Source organism: Capricornis sumatraensis, chromosome 3, assembly GCF_032405125.1.
Source record: "Capricornis sumatraensis isolate serow.1 chromosome 3, serow.2, whole genome shotgun sequence".
NCBI classification, from domain to species: Eukaryota; Metazoa; Chordata; class Mammalia; order Artiodactyla; family Bovidae; genus Capricornis; species Capricornis sumatraensis.
In genome coordinates this window covers 19,596,150-19,621,276 of record NC_091071.1, presented here as the reverse complement: position 1 = coordinate 19,621,276, position 25,127 = coordinate 19,596,150, and the positions used below count along the sequence as shown (strand labels likewise).

Genomic DNA, 25,127 nt, shown 5'->3' with positions numbered 1-25,127 from the left:
AAGGCAAAAGGTGCATAGGAGAGAGTCCAGGAGAAACTAAGAGAAGCTTTCTGTTGTCGTCCCCTCTCGGGGCAATCTCTTGAACTTGATTCTCCCAGCAGCAGTGTGTGAGAACGTGTACAAAGTATTGCCAAGCAGAGAAGCTCACTCAAGCCTTAGTGTCCTCAGTTTTTATCGGGAATCAGTTGTATAGTCGTGAACACACCTGCGTGTCAGTCTCCAGCACCCTGCAGACCCTACATACATAACTCTTTTTTTCTGTGATTGCCAAGATTTCCGAATCATTTTGTTTTGGGTTCCCTCTGTGTTGAGACAAAAAGAGCATGACCCAGGCCCCATGCACAGAACAGATGTTCACCACAAGTCCCGTTGTTATCATAAACGCTGGCATGGCCATGGTTATGCAAAGGATCTCTTATCTGGCAGGCTCCTCTGAGCTACAGGAGCCCAGCAACCATCAAGGGCTCGTCTTGGAGCTCTTTGCCATGTGCAGCCTAGCCCTACTGTGCTAAGCCTTTTGTGTGCACCTTCCAAAGTCAAAACACCAGGCAAGTAGAGTGGAGACAAGGACATTTAACCCCGGAGTTGTGGAGCAGTGAGGGTTGGACTGGGCTCTGGGGTATTTGTGATACTTTATGGTCCTATGATTCTGTTTTCTTCACCAGTTTATATAACCCCTTGCCCCTCGTCACCCAGGGAAAAGTACCATGTTCAGGAGCAGGAATAGTTTATTTTAGAGTTGAGGGCTGTTGCTTATAAAGAAGTAAAAGGCATCGTATAAAGTTATATGAAAGAACTAAAACCAAATATATATCGATTTGATTAATGTAAGTGGGTCAAACTAATTTATTAAAAGAAATTCATATTGAATCCTAAAGTAAAACCTGACTGTATGCTATATACAGGGAACCCAAAACAAAATGATTCCGAAATCTTTTTGATCACAGAAAAAAAGAGTTACGTAGGAAGCAGAATTGACAGGGTTTAGTGATTTTAGATAAGGAAGAGCTAGGAGAGACTTGTTTTCTAACTTAAGTAACATCAGATCTATGTTCCCCTGCTTAGTATTAAAAGGATATTTTGTGACATCGATTCCTTTCCTTTTCATTGGATTTTCTCTTAAAACTTGGACTAACCTTGGCTTAAAGGTCAGTTTGCAGCTTTGTACACACTGGACTGATGATTACCCGAAATTGAAGGTGAAATTGCCATGTAATTGAAGGAACATTGGAACATGAATCAAGCAGCCCCGAATTCTAAGCTGACTTGCCTCTCAGTGGTGTACTACATCTGGAATTTCCCTTAAAAGTGGCAGCTGAGACAATGGTAAAAATGTCAAAAGAAATGCGTCCTAGAATCAATACGTAACTGCTACGTATTAGCTAGTGGCAAGTAACTTAACCTTTCTGAACTTCAATCCCTCATCTGCCCAGTGGGAGTAATAACAGAACCCCTTGTGGTGTTTTGAGGATGAGTAAGGCAATATCTCTGAAGCACGTAAGCACTAACCAGGGTGAGACACTTATAAGTGACCAGTGGGTCTCACCCTTCCTCGTTATTCCCGTGGCCATCATTGTTATGTCATGAGTGCCCTCCCTCTAAGACAGGGCCATTTCTCAGTGTAAATCCAGCTGTATTTGCTTAAACTAAAATCTCCCACATAACTTTTATGTTTCATTTTTCTGATGTTCTCCCATGTAGTGATTGATAGAATGTAATTGGACCATGGCTAACACTTAACTCACATCTATTTTACTTTTTAACAAAATGAAGTTTTAATAAGTAGAAATTGTTTCTTTTTAAAAAGCAGAGGACAGGGAGTGCTTTTATCATTGCTGGTTCTTGCATAAGAATTAGTCACTTGAAATTTGATAATCATGCTTACTTACTGTGTTACTTAGAACTACTGCTTTATATATCCTACTTTATTTCCAAGTGGCTTTAATTCCGCTAAGATACATAGTTCACTCAGATAAAAGTAATAGCTAGATGAGGAAGCCAGAGAAGAGAGGGCAGTGAAATTGGTGGGATAACTGATTCAAGTCAGGGATGGGTTAGTGCCCACCAGTGAGTGGCATGAGGTCCTGTATTTTACCAGAAGCTCATAGCTGGAGCAGCCTTAAGTCCATGAACCAAAACTTTCCTCACATCTGTTTCAAAATCTACAGTGGACAAGACACTTTGCTTTTGTTGCTAATCCAGTTTTGTGTGTCTGACGCACAGTGAGGCCAAACAAATGGAAATGTCAGAGTTTGGAATAGTGCACTGCAAGGCCAAGTGAGGAGAATGTTAGCTGGTTCTCAGAAAGCCCAACTCGCCATGGTTTTCAGGGGAAGAGGCTTTTTATAGGCAAAATTGAAGGGGGGGCGGCGGGGGCTGCGGGGGTGTTACCTTCCTCTGGTGGGTAGTGGTTCAGGAATCTCAGCCACTAGCCTTCTGGTCCCATCCTCTTGGGTCCCGAGCTGGTGCTCAGCCTGCAGTCAATGTCCTCCACCCGGCTGGGGGTTGTTAACGCATGTCCTGGGAGGAGGATGCAGGACCTGGCCCAGAGCCATGCTGTTGTTTCTTGACTGCCTTTCCTTTGTTTCTGCGTTCCTTCCCTGCCCTAATTGATTCAGCTGTTTGGAACTCAGGGAAGGTCTAGGAGGCCAAAATCTTTTTTCTACAAACAAGAAATGGGGGACGTGGAAAAGCTTTTGTATGCAGGAGAACCCCAGAGGGATCTGATAGGTTTCACTTTCTTCACCCTTGCTCCTCCCCTTTCCAGAAATTGAATCTAGAAACTTAAGAGGCAGTCTCTTTTTTAAAGAGTTGATTGAGATAATTTCCATGGACAAGTCTCCTTTCGAAGTGTACACTTCTGTGGCTTTTGGTATGTTCTCAGAGTTGTGTACCCATCACACCGTCAGTTGTGAACATTTCCCCAGAGGAACCCCTTTGGTGTCCTTCCTCCCACCTCCATTAGCCACAAGCGTTTGCTGTAGCTTTGTCTGCACTGGACGTGCCGTGTAAGTGGAAGCATGTAACATCTGGTCTCTTAAGGCTGGCACTTCTGGCTTAGCGTAACGTTTTCAAGGTTCATCCATGTTGCAGCATGCGGTAGTTCATTCCTTTTGATAGTTGAATTGGATCACATGTACCACGTTTTGTTTACGTGCTTATCAGTTGGTGGGTATTTGAGCCTAAGAGCTATTCTCGATCTCTTCCTTCCTCCAGTCTCCCCATCCAGTCCATCTCTGAATAGTGCCCATTTCTGCTTTTCAGCTTATCCATCTGTTGTGTCTCCTAATGGTCTCCCTGCTTCCGAGCTAGCCTGCCTTCTCTTTTCCACACCACCGCAAATGTGACTTCAAAATACATGGAACTGTATTCGTATGACTTCCCTTCCTAAAACCCTTCGATACAATGAACTCATTGCCAAGTCCTAGAAAGCCCTGTCTGAGGGTGTTGCCAATTCTGAAGGCTTGAGGGAACAGACAGCATCGGTCAGTCTGCAGCGGTGGGGCCGGGCAGCTAGAATACGCAACACCCCACCTCAGGATCTTTGAATTCCAAGCATTTAAGACAGAATGTCCTTGGTCGTCCCTGCCCTTCAAGATCAGGGCCCAACTCCTTCATGTTGTTTACTCTCCCATTTACTATTTTTCGGACCAGATGATCTTTGAGTTTCTGAGAAGTGGCAAACAGTTTCTCTCCTCTAGTCTTTGTGCAGGCCTCACCCACTGGCTAGAATTTTTTCCCCGCAACTCTTGCCATGCTGGCCTTGGCCCTCCTCACCATGCATTCTCTCCTTCTATCCTCTGTCCTTCAGCTCTTCTGTCAATGCATATACCGTCACTGAGGGCCAGGACCCCATTGGAGAGAGGTGATTGAGGTCTTGAAGAAGGCGCAAGGCTTTTTTCCTCCTGACATCTTCACCTAATCTACAGAACACAGTTTGGAACCCACAGATCTACTAAAAAGTTTTCTTACTGTATTTGACAAACTACAAGAAATAGGTGTGATGGTATATTTTGCTCACACTTCCCTTCCATTTTCTCTTTTGTAGGTGCTATTTCAAGTGGTTTCAGGCTGGAAGAGTCTCCATTTGTTCCCTATGACTTTATGAACAGCAGTACTTCACCAGCCAGTCCTCCAGGTTCAATAGGAGATGGCTGGCCACGTGCCAAATCGCCTAATGGCTCTAGCAGTGTTAATTGGCCACCAGGTAAAATGCTGGCATCTTCTTTTGTGAGAGTTTGTTTCCATTAAGATTTCAGTACCTCTGGACATAAAAATGATTTGGCCCCAGTTCTGTTTGATCGGACTGACTTGCACAGAGGGTGGGGGCGAGCACAGAAATGGCGAGTGAGAAGCTGAGCGTCGGGTTTGGGCTGCCGAGTGACCTGGCCTGCGACCGGTGCCTGTATGCTGTGAGGGTGGGGTTAATTAGTCCATCACGAAGCATGATGGAAACCTGCGTTCACTGTTCTTCTCCAGCTGTCTGGGGACTGGCACGACAGCATTTCCATCTATTGAGGAATCACCAGAAATGCACTTAGAGCCTGCTTTGTCCAATCCAAGTTGCTATAGCCTTGTGATTGTAATAAAGCACTTTAAAATACACTTTTAAAAATATGTAAACCCAGAGAAATTACTTCATGCAAAAATTTGCAAGTTACTCATTAATAACAGCTTATATTAGTTGTGATATTAAATCAGCCTGTTAGGGTGTTGGGAAATAATTTCAGAATATTGGGAAATATTTGAGAATTGCATGGACTTTAGGAATAAAACTTTGGGATAGTTCTAGTGGATTTTTAGAGGACGATTAAGCCTGAACTAATTTTAAGTTTTTATTTCCAGAATTTCGCCCTGGTGAACCATGGAAAGGTTATCCAAACATTGACCCTGAAACTGACCCTTACGTCACTCCTGGCAGTGTCATAAACAATCTTTCAATTAATACTGTGCGGGAAGTTGACCACCTCAGGGACAGGAACAGTGGTATGTAGACGGGCACAACTTAGGGTTTCTGAATGGTGCAGGGCTCAAGGTAGACATGAAACTCTGAGGAGCAAGAGTCACTCCAGCACAACACAGCCCCTGACATCCAGGGGGCTTCTGACAGTGATAACAGAATTCTTGACGATAGGTAACTCTTAACCACTTTTTAACTGATGAGGATTTATTATCACTTGACAGGGTGAACATATATATTAACTTAAAGAACCAACAGACATTTGCTTTCTAATAACTGTATTAATATATAACTATTTTATAACAAGTTGCCATATTGTGGTTATTAAGAAATGGTTCTTTGTTATGAAAGATGTTATATTAAAGAACTTTCCTCTGGAGAAGCATTTGGCTTTCTTGGTCTCTCAGAGTGAAAATAAGAGCAGTTTAAGGGTCCATGCATCCAGATGCGCTTTGCAATGGATTATCACATAAAACCCTCCTCCTCGTTCCTATGGGGTTGTTTCTCACCATGTGCAGGAATGCCACGCATACACGCAATGGAGGAAAGGTGAGCACAATGAAGGAGGCTAGGTCTTTGTCTGTAACATACATCCTCACCGCTGTCCCGTTACACAGTTGGTAATAAAGAAAATGTCAAACAGTCAGTGCTTTCTATTAAATACAGTTTGTTGACAGATGTTTGCCATGTCACGGTGGTGAGATAAGAATCCTCGTCAGTCTAAAATGGCTGAATTAGCCGACAGTGGTGTGTGGAACCACCTGGACTGTGGTTTCACAGGAGAACGTGGGCAGTGAGCGCTCGTGGCCTGTAGTTAATGCAAGGATCCAGCAGCGGGAACTGTCGCAGAGATTCACAGGATGGTCGGGTCTGGAGCTAAACCAGAGTAGCCATCAAGGGGATTTGCAGGAAGAGAGGCTAGGTTCTGGAGAACGTGGGGCACAGTGGGGAGGAACAAAGGCCTGGCCCACTGGTGGAGCCGGTGCCAGGGCGCCTGAGCTGCCCAGCAAGCAGGCACGAGCTCAGAGACAGGCCAGGGACTCAGATGGAGCCTGGTACTGAGAAGCAAGGCTGGTGTTGCCTCTTGCCAATCGCATTGTTGGGGTGTAGTCTCACAGACACGTATGAGGAGATGGGTGGGAGAGGGGCCTCTTCTGAGCCAAGGTGGAGGCAAGAAGGAAACTGCCGTCGTGGGCACCGTGCCCGGGCCCTGAGCACGCCTGTGTCCGTCCTGTGGCATGCTCTTAAGTTGCAGGTTCTCTGAAGGCTTTTGCGTCTCAGAACGCCTGGTCTTCTGCTCGATTGAATGACTCGTGGGCTCTTCCCTCGTGTAGGGTCATCCTCATCCTTGAACACCACGCTGCCTTCAACTAGTGCCTGGTCATCCATTCGTGCCTCCAACTACAACGTTCCCCTCAGCAGTACAGCACAAAGCACTTCAGGTGGGCCTTGTCCCCGTGCCGGGGCTCTCCCCGTCGGAGCCCGTGGCCGGGCTCCTGTGTTCACCTCTTATGTTAATCCAGAGTCGTCTTTTCAGGGAGCTAGGAGAGTGTATTTCTGAGCTTGGGATGATATTTTTAACACTACTTGCCCCCTTTTAAAATTTGTCATATCTAGTCATCATTTATTAAAACAATCAGGTTTCACTGAATAGCCACTCTCGTCTGAGATTAAATGTAATTTAGTTCAAAGCAGTGGTTCTCAACTGTCTGTAGTGAAGGACCTTTTATTTTTTCTAATGCCCACTTCTTTGCAGACTGATCACTTTTGTAAAATACAGTAAACCTGAACTTGAAATTGCTAGAAAAATGATTACAGCCTTGAGGGTAGTGTCAGAGTGCTCTCGAAGTTTACAAACGCTCGCTCTGAATTTCTCATACTGTCACAAGCCATTAATACACTGGGTTGTGAGCAGTCTTCCCATCATACTTTGAGATCTGTTGGCTTAAAGACAAGCTCCTTATGATCAGGTAGAAAAAGTTGACGGTAAAAGTAGAAAAAGATCATAGTTGACGGTGACAGAAGTTAAAAAATTTCTCTGTTGGCTTCTGCTCCTCCGCTTTTTTAGCATTCGTTTTATTGAGTTTCCTGTATCCCTGGCTGTGCACTGGACCCATAGGCAAATTGCTTACCCTCTCTGAACCTCAGTAGAGAGTATGTGAGGATCGGAAGGGGAAGTACACCCGGCAGACCAGCACTCAGTACAGCATGTCCCCCATGAATGTCTGCTGTGAGGACTCCCTAAGTCGGGTCTACTTATTTCATGAGTGAGCAACAAAACGCTAAAATCCAGTGGTCTGAGTATCGGTCCTGAGGGACTCCTTAGGATTGTTAAGGTGTGAAGTTCCCACTCGCCACTCGCTCTTTGGAGCAGTTAAAGCAGTGTTCGGTGTGTTGTGTTTGCTGGACTAAGGGTCTCACAGATCTTAAAACTATTAATGAGACAGTCTGTTTTGAGGCAAGGGAGTGGGTTCCTTTTTAACGTTTATTTTTGTCTGATCTGCTTTTGGTGGGGGAATGGGTACTGCCATTGCTTAAATTTTCTCTTTTCTGAAAGCGTTTATCTCCCTTCTCCCCCTGTTTGTTTTTCTCCTTCGAGTAGCCAGAAATAGTGATTCCAAATTGACATGGTCCCCTGGTTCAGTTACAAACACCTCTCTGGCTCATGAGCTGTGGAAGGTCCCTCTGCCACCTAAAAACATCACTGCTCCGTCCCGCCCACCTCCGGGACTGACTGGTCAGAAGCCACCCTTGTCTTCGTGGGATAATTCTCCCCTTCGAGTAGGTGGAGGATGGGGAAATTCTGACGCCAGGTATACCCCAGGTAAGACGACATGCAAGAAGGTGGTTTCTTGTGGTTCATTCACGGAACGCCAGCCAGTACCACCAGTCTAGAGACCTGAGAAGACGATTGCATTACCCTCTATAAAGTAGGATTAGAATGTAACGCAGCATAAGATTCCTAGTTCATTACTGTCTTCTGCCGTGCTTTTGAGAGTGTTAAGTTTTACTTTAAATTTTGCCCACGTTATTTAGGTTTCCCCAGAAACACACACCAGTCAGCAATGAAGTTAATAGAATGGGGACCCCTCCTTTCAGAAGCTGCTCAAGAGCTTATCTCATTCGGTGTAGTAACTTCCTACACGTGGCAGACTTGTGGTGACACCATATCACATGAAGTATCGTCTGATAAACCTGGGTCAGTGAGGACAGCCCATCTGGGCCTTTAAGAGTGGGCCCTGAAGCTTGGCCTGTACTTAGGATCATCAGAAAATTCGTTGATTAAACAGGGACATTTCAGAGTGAAAGGGGGTGCCGTTAATTAACCATGCAGGCCTAAACCGGACTGTCCCAGGAAACATGGGACAAATGGGTCCCACCCTCCTGCTCCTTCTCTAAACGACTAACGTGGGACTTGTACTGGATCCCGTCCCTGCCTCCTGCTCCAGCATACACTGCACACACAGTCACAAACACAACTCAGGGCTCATCTGCTCCCCTGTCCCCAAGTGCACAAAGTTTTCTCAACTCCAGACTGAAAATTGTAGTGAAACCTCATTAATAACAATTTCCGATCTTTAGAGCAGTGATTGGTCGAAATAAAACTTAAAATGTTTCCTTACAGGGAAGGTTTTAATTATATGAAAAGAACACTTGAGTCTGTTCCAAGTTACTAAATCCAAGTTAGCTTGGTGTGATGTGTGAGCGATTCTTTCAGGCCACAGGCATCTTCTGGGTGCCAGCTCACTGCCTGGCAGTGCATGATGAGGGGGCATCATAAACGTGGCTGAGGACCCTTGACCCTCAGGAGGTTCGATGGGAGTCGGGTGGGATCAGGAAGCCTGTGTGAGTCAGCCACGTCAGCAGAGGGGGCAGGGTAGGCCAAGGCACAGAGAGCTGGGAAAACACAGGGTTTCCTGTGAAGTCGGAGCTTGGCAAGGGTTGGGGGGCGGTGTTCAGGGAGTGCTGAGTGCCTTGAGCTGTGATATTTAGCCATTTTCTAAAGGGTTTCTGAGGCTCTTTTGAACAGTTTTAGACAGGAGTGACTGGATCATGTCTTGAAGCTTGGCTGTGCTGGGAGAGGGAGACGATGCCTTGGGGCCGGACAGGAAAGCCAGATGCAGAGCCCCTGTGGTAGCCCAGGCTAAACAAGGAATGTCTGGACGATTGCAGGCTCTTAAATCCCCTCTAACTTAGCACCCTGTGGGACGTGCATGCAAAATCATCCAGTACCTGAGATGATCATGAAGTTAGGCTGTTCCCCAAATAGGGAATGGGTTTAGCTTTATAAATGGGAAGAGCCCAAAGGCATCTGGCCTGTGGTTCACTCACCCACTGTAATGAGCTGGCAGCCCTCTGAGCCCCTCACCCCCAGAGGCCAAGCCATGTGCCCCAGGAATTAGCTGCTGGTCAGAGCTGGAGTGAGGTGGCATCCTGGCCTGTGGGGAAGATAGCCCAGGTAGAACACAGGTGAGTAAGAAAGAAGGAAACGGATCCCCTGAGCTCAAGTGATCCTTCTGAATCCCTCCAGTGTAACTGGGCTGTGTTGTCCTGCACAGTCATTCAGGCCACAGTCTTGGAAGGCTGACTTGTCCTTTTTCTTCCTTGTTTAGGTTCCAGCTGGGGTGAGAGCAGCTCAGGGAGAATAACAAATTGGCTTGTTCTAAAAAACCTTACACCTCAGGTAAGAACATCAGGTATCCTGGTTGGTGGTGTCCTGGTTCCAGGTCACATGGAAGCAAAGGCTTCCATGCTGGTGTAAGTCTGAGATGAGGACTGCCCAAGCCTGCTCAGTGGACTAAATAGATGTTAAGGCCTGACAGAGAATGGTCTTCGGATACCTCAGGCAGGCTGGTGGTCTGATCCTGTGGTTCTTATGCTATGAAATGCATGGGAGCCGATCAAAACCAGAGTCCTAGATCTCACCCTGCAGACCCTCAGGTCGCAGACCTGGGCTAGGACCAGGGGTCTCCATTTCTGTAAGGGCGTTCAGATGAGTTTAATGCAGGTGGTCCTTGTACCGCGTTTTGAGAAACCGTGTCTGCCCGTTTAGATGAGAACATTTTCTTAGTCCCTGGACGACCCCCTCCTCTGGAGGCTGGGTGTTAAGAGCCCACCCCCCTCCTCCCCAGGGAGCAGTGCCTTGATGAATCCTGTCCTCAGGGCAGGGAAGAGAGAAGACCTGAAGCCACAGCAGGGGCAATGGCTAACTAAGGAATTGGGGATCTGGGGAATATCCAGGAGTCTAGAGGCCACAGAGGTATGGCTCTGGGACCAGTGGAGGTGGGGAGGGAGGCGCTGTGCCCCATGACAGCAGTGAGTCCCAGTGCAGAGTGGCACCAGGAGCGAAGGACCTTGGGCAAGAGAGAGAACCAGAGTCCCAGCCCGGGACCACCTCCCTGGACGGGCCTCGCGGCGGCGCGTCTAACTGGCAGCTCCCTGGCTTGTTTCCTAGATTGATGGCTCAACTCTGCGTACTCTGTGCATGCAGCATGGCCCACTGATAACATTCCACCTGAACCTCCCACATGGAAACGCTTTGGTCCGTTACAGTTCAAAAGAAGAGGTAGTGAAGGCACAAAAGTCTCTGCACATGTAAGTTGCCCATTCTACGCAGGCGCCTGGAAAACGCCCCTGGGGGTGCAGGTTCGGAATCCTCTTGTTAGGGCCCCCTCGGGTGGCTGGAAGGACCTCCGGTGACCCCGCGCACCACCCCTGGACCGGCACGTGCGGCCCCGCAGTGAGCATCTCAGAACAGCTACAGCCTCCTGTGTTTTGGCTCCAAGGGCAACGTTCAGAAGGGAGCACATCACCCCAGATCAAAGTGGCCCTAGAAAGTCCCTTAAATTTCCCGTTAGGAGACAGGACGTGATCTGACGCCTCAGCAGAGCTGGGCGGCACATCTGGGTCTGGAGAGCCCTGGGCGCTGTGCCCCACCACGTGTGGCCTCCGGGGCGCGCGCGGGCTGGCGGGAGGGCCCTCGGCGTCCTTGCATGCCCTGCCCTCTTCTTTTCCCCCTCCGCGGCGACGGTATGCCCCCCTGACTTTGGCTCAGACCCCTCAGCTGGCCCCCGTCTTCACCAGGCCTGCTTGTGTCTCTCTCCTCCAGGTGTGTACTGGGGAACACTACTATTCTTGCTGAGTTTGCCAGTGAAGAGGAGATCAGTCGTTTCTTTGCACAAAGTCAGTCTCTGACCCCTTCTCCCAGCTGGCAGTCTCTCGGGTCCAGCCAGAGCCGGCTGGGCTCCCTCGACTGTTCCCACTCATTCTCCAGCCGGACCGATCTCAATCACTGGAATGGTGCTGGGCTGTCGGGAACTAACTGTGGAGACCTTCATGGCACTTCCCTCTGGGGGACCCCACATTATTCCACAAGCCTGTGGGGTCCTCCCAGCAGCAGCGACCCCCGGGGAATTAGCAGCCCATCCCCCATTAATGCTTTTCTTTCTGTTGACCACCTGGGTGGGGGTGGAGAGTCCATGTAACAGTGTAGACTAGACTCACGAACTTCGACCTCAAGCCGCGAGAGAAAGGAGCACTAAGTTGGGCTCGCCGCCTGCAGCCAGGGGCCACCTGTGGGAACAGCTATTCTCTGCACATTCTCCACTTTGTTTTCCCTGAAACATATCAGTTTGAATACTTGAATCATGCAGGCCAATATTATAATGTGAAAAGGTATCTATCTATTTACACTCCCAAATAGCGCCATACATGCTAAACCGTATAGAATGAGCTCACTTGTGTATATTCATCATGTTTAGCCTTTGAGTTCTCTTTTTTTCCCCCGTTTCTACCCCTCCCCCCATTCATTCTTTTTCTCTTCTTTTTGCAAACAAGTTTTTTGGGCTGATAATGTATGAGCTTTTAACTTTGCACTGAAGGGTGTTCTCTCCGTCTACTCGGCAATATGGGGAGGGCAGCTGTTCCAGTGTAAATGTTTACTCAAGGATGTTCTTAAGGTGTGCGCTCTCTACTATGCCTTGATGTTTGCCTACCTTATTGTGGTATCGTGGAGTTTAAAAGATCAAGTTATGATGCTGACTTAGGACTATAAATGAAAGTATTGCACCAGTTTTTTCATGTTATAAAACTAAAGAATTTCACTCTGCAGTTTGAAAAACTGTGGCCACAGCTGTGACTTGCAGCCCACCTGCCACCCAGGACGGGCCCTGCACTTTGAATAGGCTTTCCATTTTGTTTTGAAGGTTCCCACGTTGAGCCTTCTTGTTTACAGATTTTTTTGTTTGTTTTTTGAGAAAAAAAAAAATGTTTACTCTTCCATCATTTAAAAAAAAATTAAAAGACAAAAAAAAAAAATGGAGGATGATTTAAAAGATGCTTTCTATCTCTGGGAAAAAGGAGCAGCATTTGGCCATGTTCTTTTGTTTTTCTATTCTGTCCTAAATCAAAGAGCATGGTTCTCAGGAAAACCAGTTCCCCAGTTTAAAAAAACAAAAAAAAAACAAAAAAAAAAACTCCTTGTAGTTTCTTATAGGAAAAAAGAAAAACCCCAACTTTTAGCACTGATACTACGTATTGCTCTGTTTAAGAATTTTCTCTGCCAAAAAAAGAAAAAAAAACAAAAAAATGCTTAAAGCTGGAGTTTGAGATTCTGCTTTCAGATGCTGTCTTTTTATTAGTGAGTGATGATGGTTTGCTAATAATCAATAGGTAATAATTTTTTGTAATCCCATCAAGTGGCTCTCTGTTTCCGCTCTCTCGTGACTGTGTTAATGTTTAACTGTTGTACCTTAAAGCCGAAATCAGTAACTATGCATACTGTAACCAAGATATTGGGCTTACAGAATTGTTCGTTGTATAAAGAAAATTTTAAATGTTGTTGCAAACTAACGAGTTATACACCATTTTTAAAATTTCTTTCTCCCCACCCCCCCTTTTTTTGCCCACAAATGGTATTATAATGCTTGCTTAGTCAAAGAAGAGAGACTAAACAAGGGTAAAAATTTTAACAGTACAGAATTTGCCATCATTTCATTGCCTTGATTCTAACTGTTTGTGTCCTAAGATGCAAAAGAAGTCAGTGGCTTTTAACTGTTTACAAATAGAATGTGATTGTAAAATGTACAGTCTGGTTGTGTTTGAATTATGAACTTTCTTCAGATATAATAAACCATGACTTTTTGGCTGCTCAGCATTAACTGTCTCTTTTTTGTGAATTTATTTGTACGCTCTTTTTTATAACGAAAGTTTCAAAGTTGCTATGTATGAGGGTTCTCATAGAGCAACCGAGTAAAAAAAAAATCTAAGCAAATATTTGAACATTTTATCCGAACTTATTCACACTTTCACCCTGAAATAATGTGAGAACAATGGGAAACTGTTGCTTGCTCCTTCCTACCCTCTCTGAGCATCTTTGGGATCTTGTTGCTCAAACTCTCCTGTGACTTCATCTTCCCCACCATTTGTGCCCATCTCAAGCCTCAGCAAGAGACCATTTGGAACATGAAGCTTAATGACTTGACATTGTTCTTAGTGTTAACTCTCATACCTCTGTTACAAAATGAGAAATGCCACAGCCTGGACTGGCCTTTTTCTTCCCCCTTCACGGCCCTCGCTCCTCACCGCAGGAGCTGCGGGGGCAGAACCTGTGTATGTATTTCAGCGTATGACTTCAGATCATGCTCCAACTTGCCAGGTGTAAGCTAATGTTGTTGGACACCTTAATATAAGCAAATGTTGTTCAATGCATTCAATGTATATTGACTTCCATACTGGTTTTTCCAAAAACCAAAGGTAGCTTTGAAAAACCACGTCTGGAAATGTTTGGAACGTTAAGCTGATTGACCTTTTGGGGCTTTGAGTAGTATATAATTGACTTCATAACTGCGTTAATTGTATTGTTAAAGTGTTTGGGAGTTTTTTGCGCTTGTTATGTGGAAATAAAGTGTTTGATTTAAAAAATTAAGAAGTGGTTTGGTGTTTGCCTGGTCCTTAAACAGTTCTAGTCCCTGAACGACTGTGTTCCTCCTAAACCTTCCTTAATCTCTCTCAACTGCCCGTGCCTTAGTCTAGATGATGAGTCTGACCGTGACATTGCCCTGACTCAGTGACCTTGAGTCACTAACAGCCTCTTAGAGTTGATCTAAATATTTTAACACATCTACCCATGTGTTTCCAAATATAGATCCCAGGAGCTACACAGCTCCTCCTCCCCAGGACGTGTCCTGGGCTCTAGATATCCTGAGCTGCTCCCTGAGGGCCTGCCCAACGCTGCCTTCTCAAAGACAATAATCCGCTGGGGTCAGCTTGCCTGGACTGGCAGCCAAAATCCAGACTCTGTCCTGTACCAAACTGTATATGTTTTGGGTGCAACAGAAAAAGATAACTTGATTGCTTTGCCAGGCAAAGGGGGACAGAGAGGGCTGAAAACCCTCAAGACTGTGTGTCCCAACCCAGAGCAGGTGGTGAGGAGTTTATTATAGGAGATTCAGAGGGTGTGATCAGCTCGTGAACATTGTTCTGAGGTTGGTGATGGGACAGTTGGGAGTCAGCACCATCAGCTTTCTGATTCCAGCCAATCTGGGGTCTGTCTACCTGTTCGGGGGAAGCATACTGTTAACTTTTCCCACCTGAGCTGCCAAACAGCTCAAAAGTCATCTATGTATCCTTTGAGCGGGAACCAGGACCCTGTCCCTAAGGCTGCAGTATTGTCTCTTGACTACTCCATTATCTCTGCATCCTGTATCTTCCCTGATTATCAACTGTGTGGAACCCCGGGAAGGTTGTGGAGGCTGAATGAAGCCTATTTCCTGCAAACAAGAAATAGGGGATACAGAAAGGCTTTTGTGCCCAGGAGCTCCACCAGGTCTTCTCAATTTCACCATATCACGAACCACCTGAATTTTCATAGATTTCATAGTTTAAAAAATCAACTCCTTATGTCAGTTTTTTGACAAAAGATGGTGATGTCATGACTCTATGAAAAATCAGTGCCACTGGCCGTAAATAAGCTATCCAAAAAACAAACCAATAAATAGATTCAGTTCTGGGTGAGACAACCTGTCAAAGTTCAGGGGGAGGTGTGAAGTCTTCGCAGAGGAGTTAAAGGCCGCATCACGGAGGACCCACACTTTATAAATGTTTGTTTATATTTTTAAATTTATTTGGCTGCACTGGGCCTTAGTTGCCGCTCACAGGATCTTTAGATGCCACATATGAACTTTCAGTTGAGGCATGTGGGATCTAGTTCTCTGACCAGGGCGTGAACTGGGGCTCCCTGCTTTGGGAGCTCGGAGTATTAGCCACTTGACCATCAGGGAAGTCCCTATTTCTCTTTTTAAATTTTATGTTATTTATTTTTGACTGCACTGGGTCTTCGTGGCTGTGCAGGGGCTTTCTCTAGCTGCACCGAGGGGGACTTACTGCTGCACCTTTTGTTTAGGGCGTGGACTCTAGAGCATGCAGTCAATGCGTAGGCTTAGTTGCCTGCAGCATGTGGAATCTCCCAGGCCCCCTGCATTGGCAGGCTGATTCTTATCCAGTGGACCACCAGGGAAAGTCCTGTTTATTTTTTTTTTTATTTTTTGGCTGTGCCACACAGCAGGCAGGATCTTAGTAGCCGGAATTGAACACATGCTCCCCTTCAGTGGAAGCAGCCTCATAACCACTGGACAGCCAGGGAAATCCCTTTTTTAAACAATGTTTTTGCTTTTTTATTTCTTGGAATACCCACACTTTAGAAATTGCTCCTCGGGGACGTCTGCGGTGTGTACAGGCGGTCACGGATAACTCCCAGCCTCGTCCACTGGGTCCCGCCCTGAGCCCTTGACTCAGCATTCCCTTTCTCCACTGAAAAGTGCTACCATGACCACAGACAGCCTAGGCAGCTGGAATAAAACCCATGTCCTTGAGGTGGCATTTGAGGAAAGCCCTGAGGGCAGTGAAGCAACAGCCAGGCCTGGGGCAAGATCAGTCCTGCAGGCCGGGAGGGCCTCAGTGTGAGCCAGGGGACAACACAGGAGACCAGCAGGAAGGAAGGTGGGGACAGCGCTTGCTCCACGGTGGCTGCCTGCTAGTATCACCTGGAAGCTAGAAGGAAGTCCCCACGCTGCAGCCCCACTGCAGACATGTTATGAACCCTTGATGGAACCCTGGCCCTCGGCAGTAGAAGTGCAGAGTCCTAACCACTGGACCTGGACCACCAGGGAATTCCCTTCTGTGGTATTTATTTTATAACTGTATGTGAATCTACAACTATCCCAAGAAAAATTTCCATCTAAAATGTAAATTAAGCTCTTACTAAAGGAGTGATCGTCAAATCATTCTCTTGACGGAGCAGATATTTTTTAACACTGCTTTGGACGAATGCCCCAGAGTTCCTGATTTCTGTCCTTCAGAAAAGTGATAGAGGTAAAGCTGATCCTTCGGCTGTAAAGGATCTTTTTAAAAACTCTGTACCTTTCTTTTTTCTGGCCTCTCTGTGCAGCTTGCAGGATCTCTATTCCCCAGTCAGGGTCTGAACCTGGGCCACCGTAGTGACAGCCTGGACTCCTAACCACTAGGCCTCCGGAGAGCTCCCCAAAATCTTTATGAATGCCTGCCTCATTGGATTTTGGCAAAGGGGTAAATAATAAATTGACAACAAAAAGTTAAAAAATAATAACAATGTTAACTCTATAGTCATCCTGGGACTTCCTGGGATTTCCTGCTGTGCTGGGTGTGCTGGATCAGGATCCCAGGCAGGTCCCAGCGCCCAGCAAAGGCCCCAGGGTGCCCCCAGGGTTAAGATGCATACCACATGCTCAGTCACTTCAGTAATGTCCTACTCTTTTTGACCATAACCCGCCAGGCTCCCCTGTCCATGGGATTCTCCAGGTAAGAATACTGGAGTGGGTTGCCATGCTCTCCAAGGGATCTAAGGAGCCCCTCCCAAGTGTGCACCAGAGACTTCAAGCCCTGGTTTGCACTTCCTAGAGTCACTATTTTAGTTTTGTTTCTGTTTTAATATTTTTCCTATAGAAACAGATATGTGATTACAAAGAGATTTTTAAGGAATACAGTTAAGGCCTAGCAATGACTATAGGCCCTTATTACATAAGCATCAGAAGTTCCATTCTCGGAGGGGGCAGGGCTAACCCTGTGGCTGATTCATGTTGCTATTTGGTAGAGACCAACACAATACTGTAAAGCAATTATCCTTCAATTAAAAATAAATTAGAAAAATGTCCCATTCTTCGGGAATTTAGTTTTCAAGTATTTCATTATTTTGAATTTTTCATTCAATAACGTTGTCTGGTTTTATTGGGCTAGTTATTATCATCCCCCTGCTAGGTATAACAAGTAACCCTGGTTTGCTAAGGTTGCCTTGTAAATACACACGTTCAAGTTTTACTTTTTTTTTTTTTTTTTGATCAGTCCATTTTTACTGAGGGGCTTTCAGGGAGGGTCAAAAGGCCGGGAGCACAATGAGATTCAAGTCCTTCTCCCAGCCAGGATCTCTCCAGATTTGCAGTCCCTGAAAAGCAAGATTTACTTTTTAAATGACTCACATTTAAAGACAACCTTAGGGACTTCCCTGGTGGTCTGGTGGTTACGAATCTGCCTTCTAATGCAGGAGACAAGTTATTCAATCCCTAGTCAGGGAATAAAGATCCCACATGCCGTGGGGCAACTAAGCCTGAGTGACAGAACCGCTGAGCTTGCCCACGCTGGAGCCTGTGCTCCGCAACGGCGAAGACCCAATGCAGCCAAGGTTTTAAAAAATTTAATAATTTAAAAAATAATAAATATGATTAAAGTGAAAATGTTAGTTTCTCAGTCGTGTCCGACTCTTTGCGACCCCACAGACAGTAGCTCCTCTGGCTACGGAATTCTCCAGGCCAGAATACTGGAGTGGGTAGCCAGTCCCTTCTCCAGGGAATCTTCCTGACCCAGGGATCAAACCCAGGTCTCCCGCGTTGCAGGCAGATTCTTTACCATTTGAGCCACCACAGAAGTCCCAGAAATATGATGGCACCCCCCCTTATTAAAAAAATAAAGACAATCTTAGGTATATACATAGCAGTTCAGGTCATGGGCGAAAATGGGACATCCTGAGTACCTAAGGACGAGGCAACATGGCCAAGGGAAAGCTCTTCCCACCGGCACACCTGTGCCCTTGGGAGTAACAATTTGGACTTCCTTGGCTGTTGAGTGGTTAATACTCTGAATTCCACTGCGGGGGGTGCGGATTCCATCCCTGGTGGGAAACTTAAGATCCTACATGCCTGGAGGTGTGGCAAAAAAAAAGAGAGAGTAGATAAATAACTGTTTATTGGTCTTTCACGGCATTTGAAATTACACCACTCCAGACTGAAGTCCTCATGAGACCATCTGCTAGCTCAGTCCCTGACCCCCAATATCCAAAATCCTGCTTGGCCTTCAAAAGAGATCTTTAATCAGACCATCTCTCCACCCTCAGCGCCGTGACCTCAGCCAGGACGTCTCCCGCTTTCCACCCGCTCTGTCCACCCGCCTCACAATAGCTAGGGTGAGCTTTGCCCTGGTGGTCCAGTGGCAAGGACTCCGTGCTCCCAATGCAGGGGGCCTGAGTTCGAGATTCCTGGCCAGGGAACTAGACCCCGCATGCCAAAAGTAAAAGGTACTGTGCATGCTGCAGCAAAGACTGGCGATCCCGAGTGCCACAAGTAAGTCCTGGTGCAGCCAAATATAAATATATTTTTTAAACTGAAATAATTTTCATACAATACAGGAGCCCAGTTCTAAAGCGTACCACTCAGTGGGTTCATGAGTGCATGCCCTCATGTAGCCCTCATCCCGCCAAGAGAGAAGCCGTGTCCATCACCCCAGAAAGTCCCTCTGTGTCCCTGAACTCTGGGTCTTCAGCTCCGTCACATCACCAGCATGTTATGATCCTCTGGTGACTTTCTGCAGCGCTTAGGAGAAAACCCAGACCCCTTACCACGGCCTGCAAGCTGGCGTGCCTAACACGGTCAGCCCCTGTCCTCACCTGCTCTCCTCAGCCCTCCCCAGACCCCCTTGCTCTCTCCCACCCTGGGGAATCACCTCTTCCTCTGAATCAGTCTTGCCCCAGGTGTTCAGCTGGCTACTCCTGATCCCACTCCAAGCAAAGATGCCTGTGCACGGAACGCCGTCCCATCCGTCTCTCGAATAGTCCCCTCCCACTCCTGGCCGTTCTCCTGTCCAGAACAGTGGTTCTCAACTGGAGCTGATGTTGGCCCCAACCCAGGGGATGGTCAGGCTGTCTGGAGACCTTTATGGCTCTTACAACAAGGGGGCGAGGGGAGAGCCTGCTCCTGGCATCCAGCAGTTAGAGACCAGGGATGCTGCTCCTTGTCCTTGAAACGTACAAGATGCCCCCAGCCCGCACCACCCCCTCCCCCGCCCCGCCCCCCGCCACAGGAAGGGATTAGCCAGCAGCAGAGGATGAGAAGCCCAGGTCTAGCACGTGCCCTGTTTTGTTCCCTTCATAGCATCTCTCAATATCTCCAAGGAGTCCCTGCGCGTTACCTCCTTCCAGAACGCATGCATTGTCATCCTCCCATCCGGCTGCAGGGTGAGATCAGATCCAGTCACTCCCCAGCCTCCAACCCTTCACAGTTCCCGCTGCGCTTGGCAAAACTACAAGCTCCTTCCCGTGGTCTTTGAGGCCCTGCTGGACCTGCCCTGTTGGCCTTGACCTTACCTGTTGGCCTTGACCTCACCTGTTGCCTCCTTCACCAGCTCACTGTCCACCCGCTGGCTTCTCGCCAGCCTTTGGGTCCCTGTGGGTGATGGCTGGATGCTCTCCACCCCCCAGCCCTGCCAGCTCCTCAGGCACCTCACGTGGGACTGGGGACACCCTTCTCCTCCAGTCACAGCATGGGGAGCAGCCCTTCCCTGCAAGACATCCTGAGGAAACTGAATGAGTCCGTATTCAGGGATGGGGAGATAGAGTCACCCTTTGGGTAGTGGGGATGCAGTGTCCCTGGAGAGGTGGGACTAGGGTGATGGAAAGGAGACTAAGGTACCTGGGGTGTGAGATGGAAGGAGGCACTCACTTCTGAGGGCGCTTGCACAGCCCTGACAGGCTGAGATCCTGGGGGTGGGGACAGGCTAAGGAAGGGGGGCTCCATCCTGGGGGAGGGGACAGGCTAAGGAAGAGAGGCTCCAGCCTGGGAAGGACAGGCTGAGCAATGGGAGATCCATCCTGGGGCAGACAGGCTAAGGAAGGGAGCTTTAAACCATTAAACCGGTGGGGGATGGGGGAGGTGCAGGGTGGAGGCGGCGGGGGGGGGGGGGGGGGGTGATGGGGTGGTGGGAACTTCCCTGGTGGTCCAGTGGCTAAGACTCCAAGCTTTCAATGCAAGAGGCCCAGGTTCAATCCCCAGTCAGGGAACTAGATCCTGCAAGCCATAACTAGGAGTTCACATGTTGCAACTAAAGATCTCACAGGCTGCAACTATTACCTGGTGCAGCCAATAAATACACATTTTTAAAATTTTTTTTAAAGAAAAGAAGGGTGACTCATTCTTCAGTGACCTGGCCCTCAGCCATCTGACCCTGCCCCTGCAGCAAGCAGGGAAAGAGAATTTCAAGAGACTGGAGGCTGAGCCAGATGGTGCCAGGGCAGCTGGGCTTCTGCTCATGACCTCCAAAGGATGGCATTTCAGAGGAGTTGAGGGAGTCCAAATACAGGAGCTGGGCCACCTAGCTTCCCCAGGTGGGCAGTTGGCTGGGCCGTGGGTGTGCCTGGAGGTGGGGAGAGAGCTTGAGGGGGCTGTACAGGGGACGAGGTGCCCTGCAGGCTCCAAGAAAGACCCACCCAGACCAGGGTGGTACACAGGGGAGAGAGCACCCTCTTGGAAGAGCCAAGGAACAGGGTTCTGAAAATCAGAAGGGAGGGAGGGGAGCAGAAACTTTCAACTTCAGACTGAGATTGGAGTTTCAAACTAGACAGGGTGGAATCTGGGATGGTTAATTCTATGTGCCAGCTTAGCTGGGCCATGGTCAAATATTATACTGGATATTTCTGTGAGAGTATTTTTAAATATATAGACTTTTAAAAAATAGAAAGAAAATTAAAGGGACTTTCTTGGTGGTCCAGTGGTTAAGACATTGCCATTTCACTGCAGAAGGCACAGGTTTGATCCCTGATCAGGGAACTAAGATCCCACATGCCCTGTAGCACAGCCAAAAATTAATTAAATAAATAAATAAGAATGCATTCTGACAGCAGTAGGCCTTTGGACTTGAAATTCATTGTTGATTCTTCCTGAGTGTCCGGCCAGCTAGACTATGCTATAAATTTTGGATTTGCTGACCTCTATAATTGCATAAGCCAATTGCTTAAATGTCCTATTGTTTCTGTTTTGCTAGAGAGCCCTAACATAGAATCTTAAATTCCAGAGTGAGACTGTGTTCTCACGACAGAAAGCAGTTGCGCTATTAGACGTAAAACAGTTAGGAGCAGTGACCAGACAAGCTAAAACTGGTTTAAGTGTATGCCTCCAGTGGGTTGCAACTTCTAGAAAAAATCGGTTGTATTTTTGTCTTAATTGATCTACTTTCACTCTAAGAGCATTTGCTTCTTCTTTTTTTTTTAATAACAACTTTATTGAGAGAGAATTCACATGCCATAAAATCCAATGGTTTCTAGTATAGTCACAATTGTACAGTCAGGTTTAAAACATTTCATCATTGGCAGTCACCCTCCATCTCCTCTCCATCTGCCAGGCCTGGGAAATCAAAACCACTAACCTTTCTGCCACTATAAATTTACCTGTTTTGGCCATTTCATATAAATGATCTTTATCATCCAATATGTGGCCCTCCATGTCTAGCTTAATGTAAATCTCAAGTAGCGTACTATTTTCAACATTCATCCATGTTGTTCCACGTGTCAAAATTTCCTTCCTTTTATTTATTTATCTATTCATATGTAATCATGCTACATGGCATGCAGGATTCCCTGACTGAGGATTGAAACTGTGTCCCCTGCAGAGGAAGCTCAGAGTCCTAACCACTGGACCACTACGAAATCCCCTCCTTCCTTTTTAAAATGGAATAATATACTGACAGTGGGACCCAGACATTTCCCACCTAAGCATTTACTCAAGAGAAGGGAAGAAGTGTATCAATTCAAAGACTTATGCTGTTGTTCATACCACTTTCTTCACAGTTACCCCAAATTGGAAATAAGCTAAATATCCACCAACAGATGAACAGAGAAACAAATTGTGATACATCCATACAATGAAATTATCATGAAAAGAATATGTATATGTATATATATATGCATAACTGAGTCATTTTGCTGTATAGCAGAAATTAACAAAACATTGTAAATCAACTATACTTCCATTTAAAATTTTTAAATTAAAAATCAAAGCAATGAAGCTATCATAATCATAGTTAAATCCAATAACATGGATGAATCTCAAAATATGATGCTGAGTGAAAACATGCAAAAGAGTGCATGCAACCTAATTCTGTGTATATAAAATTCTAGAACATGTAAACTAGGCAATAGTGACAAAAACCGTATCAGTATTGTCTGGAGATGGGGTGGGTGCCAGGAACCACTGGGGGTGGTGGATATCACCCTGTGTCACTGGTTTCATACGTGCACGTGCACATGTCAGAACTCATCCGTTTATGTCTTTAACATAAATGATAGCAACATATGTTTTGGATCTGTCTCTCCTAAGACAAAGGAAATAAAAGCAAAAATAAACAAATAGGACTTGCCTTTTGCACAACAAAAGAAATAATCAACAAAATGAAAAGACAACCTAGTAAATGGGAGAAAATATCTGCAAACGATATGACTGACAAGGGGTTAACATCCGAAATATATAAACATCTCATGCCACTCAACAGGAGAAAGCAACCTAATCTTAAAAATGGGCAGAAGACATGAATAGACATTTTTGCAAAGAAGACATGCAGGTGGCCCGCAAGCACATGAAAAGATGTGCTCACAAGGTCGCCAGTAATGAGAGAAATGCAAATAATCACAATCACAGAGAGAAAAATTTGTTTATTTTTTTCTTGCCTTGCCTTAAAATGCAAATTTTATTTCATCCCTTATGCTAGCTAAGATATGAAAGCAATCTAAGTGTCCACCAAAAAACTGAGGGAATGGATGAAGAAGATGTGGTGTATACGCAACAGAATACGGTATACTGTGCTGTGCTGAGGCTCTCAGCTGTGTCCGACCAGGCTTCTCTGCCAACGGGATTCTCCAGGCAAGAAAACTGGAGTGGGTGGCCATGCCCTCCTCCAGGGGATTTTCCCAACCCAGGGATCAAACCCAGGTCTCACACTTGCAGATGGCTTCTTTACCAGCTGAGCCACCAGGGAAGCCTGCAGTAGATTACTACTCAGCCATAAAAAGAATAGAGTGTTGCCATTTGTAACAACATGGATGAACTTGAGGGCTACTGTGCTTAGTGAAGTCAGGCAGATAGGGAAAGGTAAATACTGTATGATATCTCTTATGAGTGGAATATAAGAAATAAAGCTAGTGCACACAATAAAAAAGAAACAGACTCACAGATCTAGAGAACAAACCAGTGGTTACCAGTGGGGAGAAGGAAGGGGCAAGACAAGGGTAGGGGATTAAGAGATACAGACTACTGATGTGCAAAATAAATAAGCTACAAGGATGTATTACACAGCTCAGGAAACATAGCTTAGTTCTCTAACTACAAATGAAGTGTACCCTTTAAAATTGTGAATCACTATGTTGTACAACTGAAATTTATATAACATTGTACATCAACTGTACCTCAATTTTAAAAAAAGAAAAAAAGCCCTTGGTCCTGAGACTTTCCTGGTGGTCCAGTGTTATGACTCTGTGGTTCCAGTGCAAGGGGGTGTGGGTCCAATCCCTGGTTGGGCAACTAAGATCCCACATGTCGCATGGCCAAAAAAAGAAAAACTTCATTCATTGGACATTTTTTATAAGTGTGGTTTGTTGTGCCTCAATTATCTAGCCACTTTTTAGGACTCCTTTTGCTAAGTCTTGCATTAGAATGTCAATACTCTTGCAAACAGCCCTTTGCTTGCATGACCATTACAGCAGTTCTAGTGAAGAGTAGCCTTGAAGCCACGCAGACAGACCTCGCGAGAGCACAATCCTCGTTTGCTGTGGGTTGCCTAACCCTTCGTGTGTTTGAGGTTGCAAGGTCTTTTAGCCACTCGTCTGTAAATAAAGAAAATAGCCACCAGGGGGCGTATGGTGATTTCCCTTTTTTCTAGAAGAAGCTTTGCGACATTAAGGTTTTCTGGGATTAGCAGGCCTTCCCACCAGAACACTCTTAAAATCTTAAAAAAAAAGAAAAAAAAAAAGGAATCAAAACCAGCCAAACGAAAAACCCTCAGAAACTCTTGTAAAGATCAGTCTTCCATGGACCAGCAATCCCATGCCTAGGATCTGACCTAGAGGGATTCCAGTCTAAGAGAAGACGTTGACCACAATCATCACAGCAGCCTTGCTTGTAATAAAAACTGCAGACGGTGGGACCACCCTTCATTAAGGGTATCAGATCAGTCCTTCTAAAACAATAATGTGTGCGGACTCCCCCGGAGATTTTGTTAAAAGACATCAGGGTCCCTAGGTCTGGGGTGTGGCCAGGTGTTACCCCTGCTTTTGGTTAGAGGACCTCATGTTAGGAGTATTGGCTCACTGGCTGGACTAGAGAGAACCCAAAGAGCAGCGGCTTCAACCACAGAACCGAGTGGCTGGCTGCTCCGTCGCTGGCTGTCAGGTGTCGGGGCTGCTTGCCCGAGTTTCTCCATCTGCTCAGTGTTTCTCTCATCTGCATGGCCTGAGACAGCTCCTTCCCACAGTGAGAACAGGTACAGCGGTGTGCAGAGGACACACCCCTTTTCTTTAAAGGCAGGACCCTCACGTCAGTGCCTCGACCACACTCACTTCCCACGAGTCAGAGCTTGAGCACGCCAATCTGGAGGCTGTGACTTGTACTCTTTATTTGGAATGTTATGTCCTCATCTGCAGCGTGAGCATTCTGTGATTAGTGAAAAAGAGGAAACTGGGTATTGGGCAGAATCAGCAGTGTTTGCTCCAAGAAGTGACTGGTTAAATAAACTAATTTATCCAGAAGCTGGAATATTCAGCTATTAAGACAATGCGAAAGATATGGATAAACCACTACAGAAAGGCATCTCTAACATGGCTAAG

General features: G+C 46.3%; 1 protein-coding gene across 2 annotated transcripts in view; it reads left to right on the top strand.

Moving 5' to 3' along the window:
- Positions 1-13,788, top strand: part of TNRC6A (trinucleotide repeat containing adaptor 6A) — a 180,001-nt gene extending 166,213 nt beyond the window's left edge. For both annotated transcript variants that reach the window (XM_068969083.1, XM_068969082.1), the window contains 7 exons: positions 4,049-4,207; positions 4,846-4,986; positions 6,295-6,402; positions 7,563-7,784; positions 9,574-9,644; positions 10,416-10,555; positions 11,070-13,788. In XM_068969083.1, coding sequence (XP_068825184.1) covers positions 4,049-4,207; positions 4,846-4,986; positions 6,295-6,402; positions 7,563-7,784; positions 9,574-9,644; positions 10,416-10,555; positions 11,070-11,445 — 1,217 coding nt within the window. In that variant the 3' untranslated portion in view covers positions 11,446-13,788. The remainder of the gene's footprint in view (positions 1-4,048; positions 4,208-4,845; positions 4,987-6,294; positions 6,403-7,562; positions 7,785-9,573; positions 9,645-10,415; positions 10,556-11,069) is intronic.
- The last annotated feature ends 11,339 nt before the right edge of the window (positions 13,789-25,127 follow it).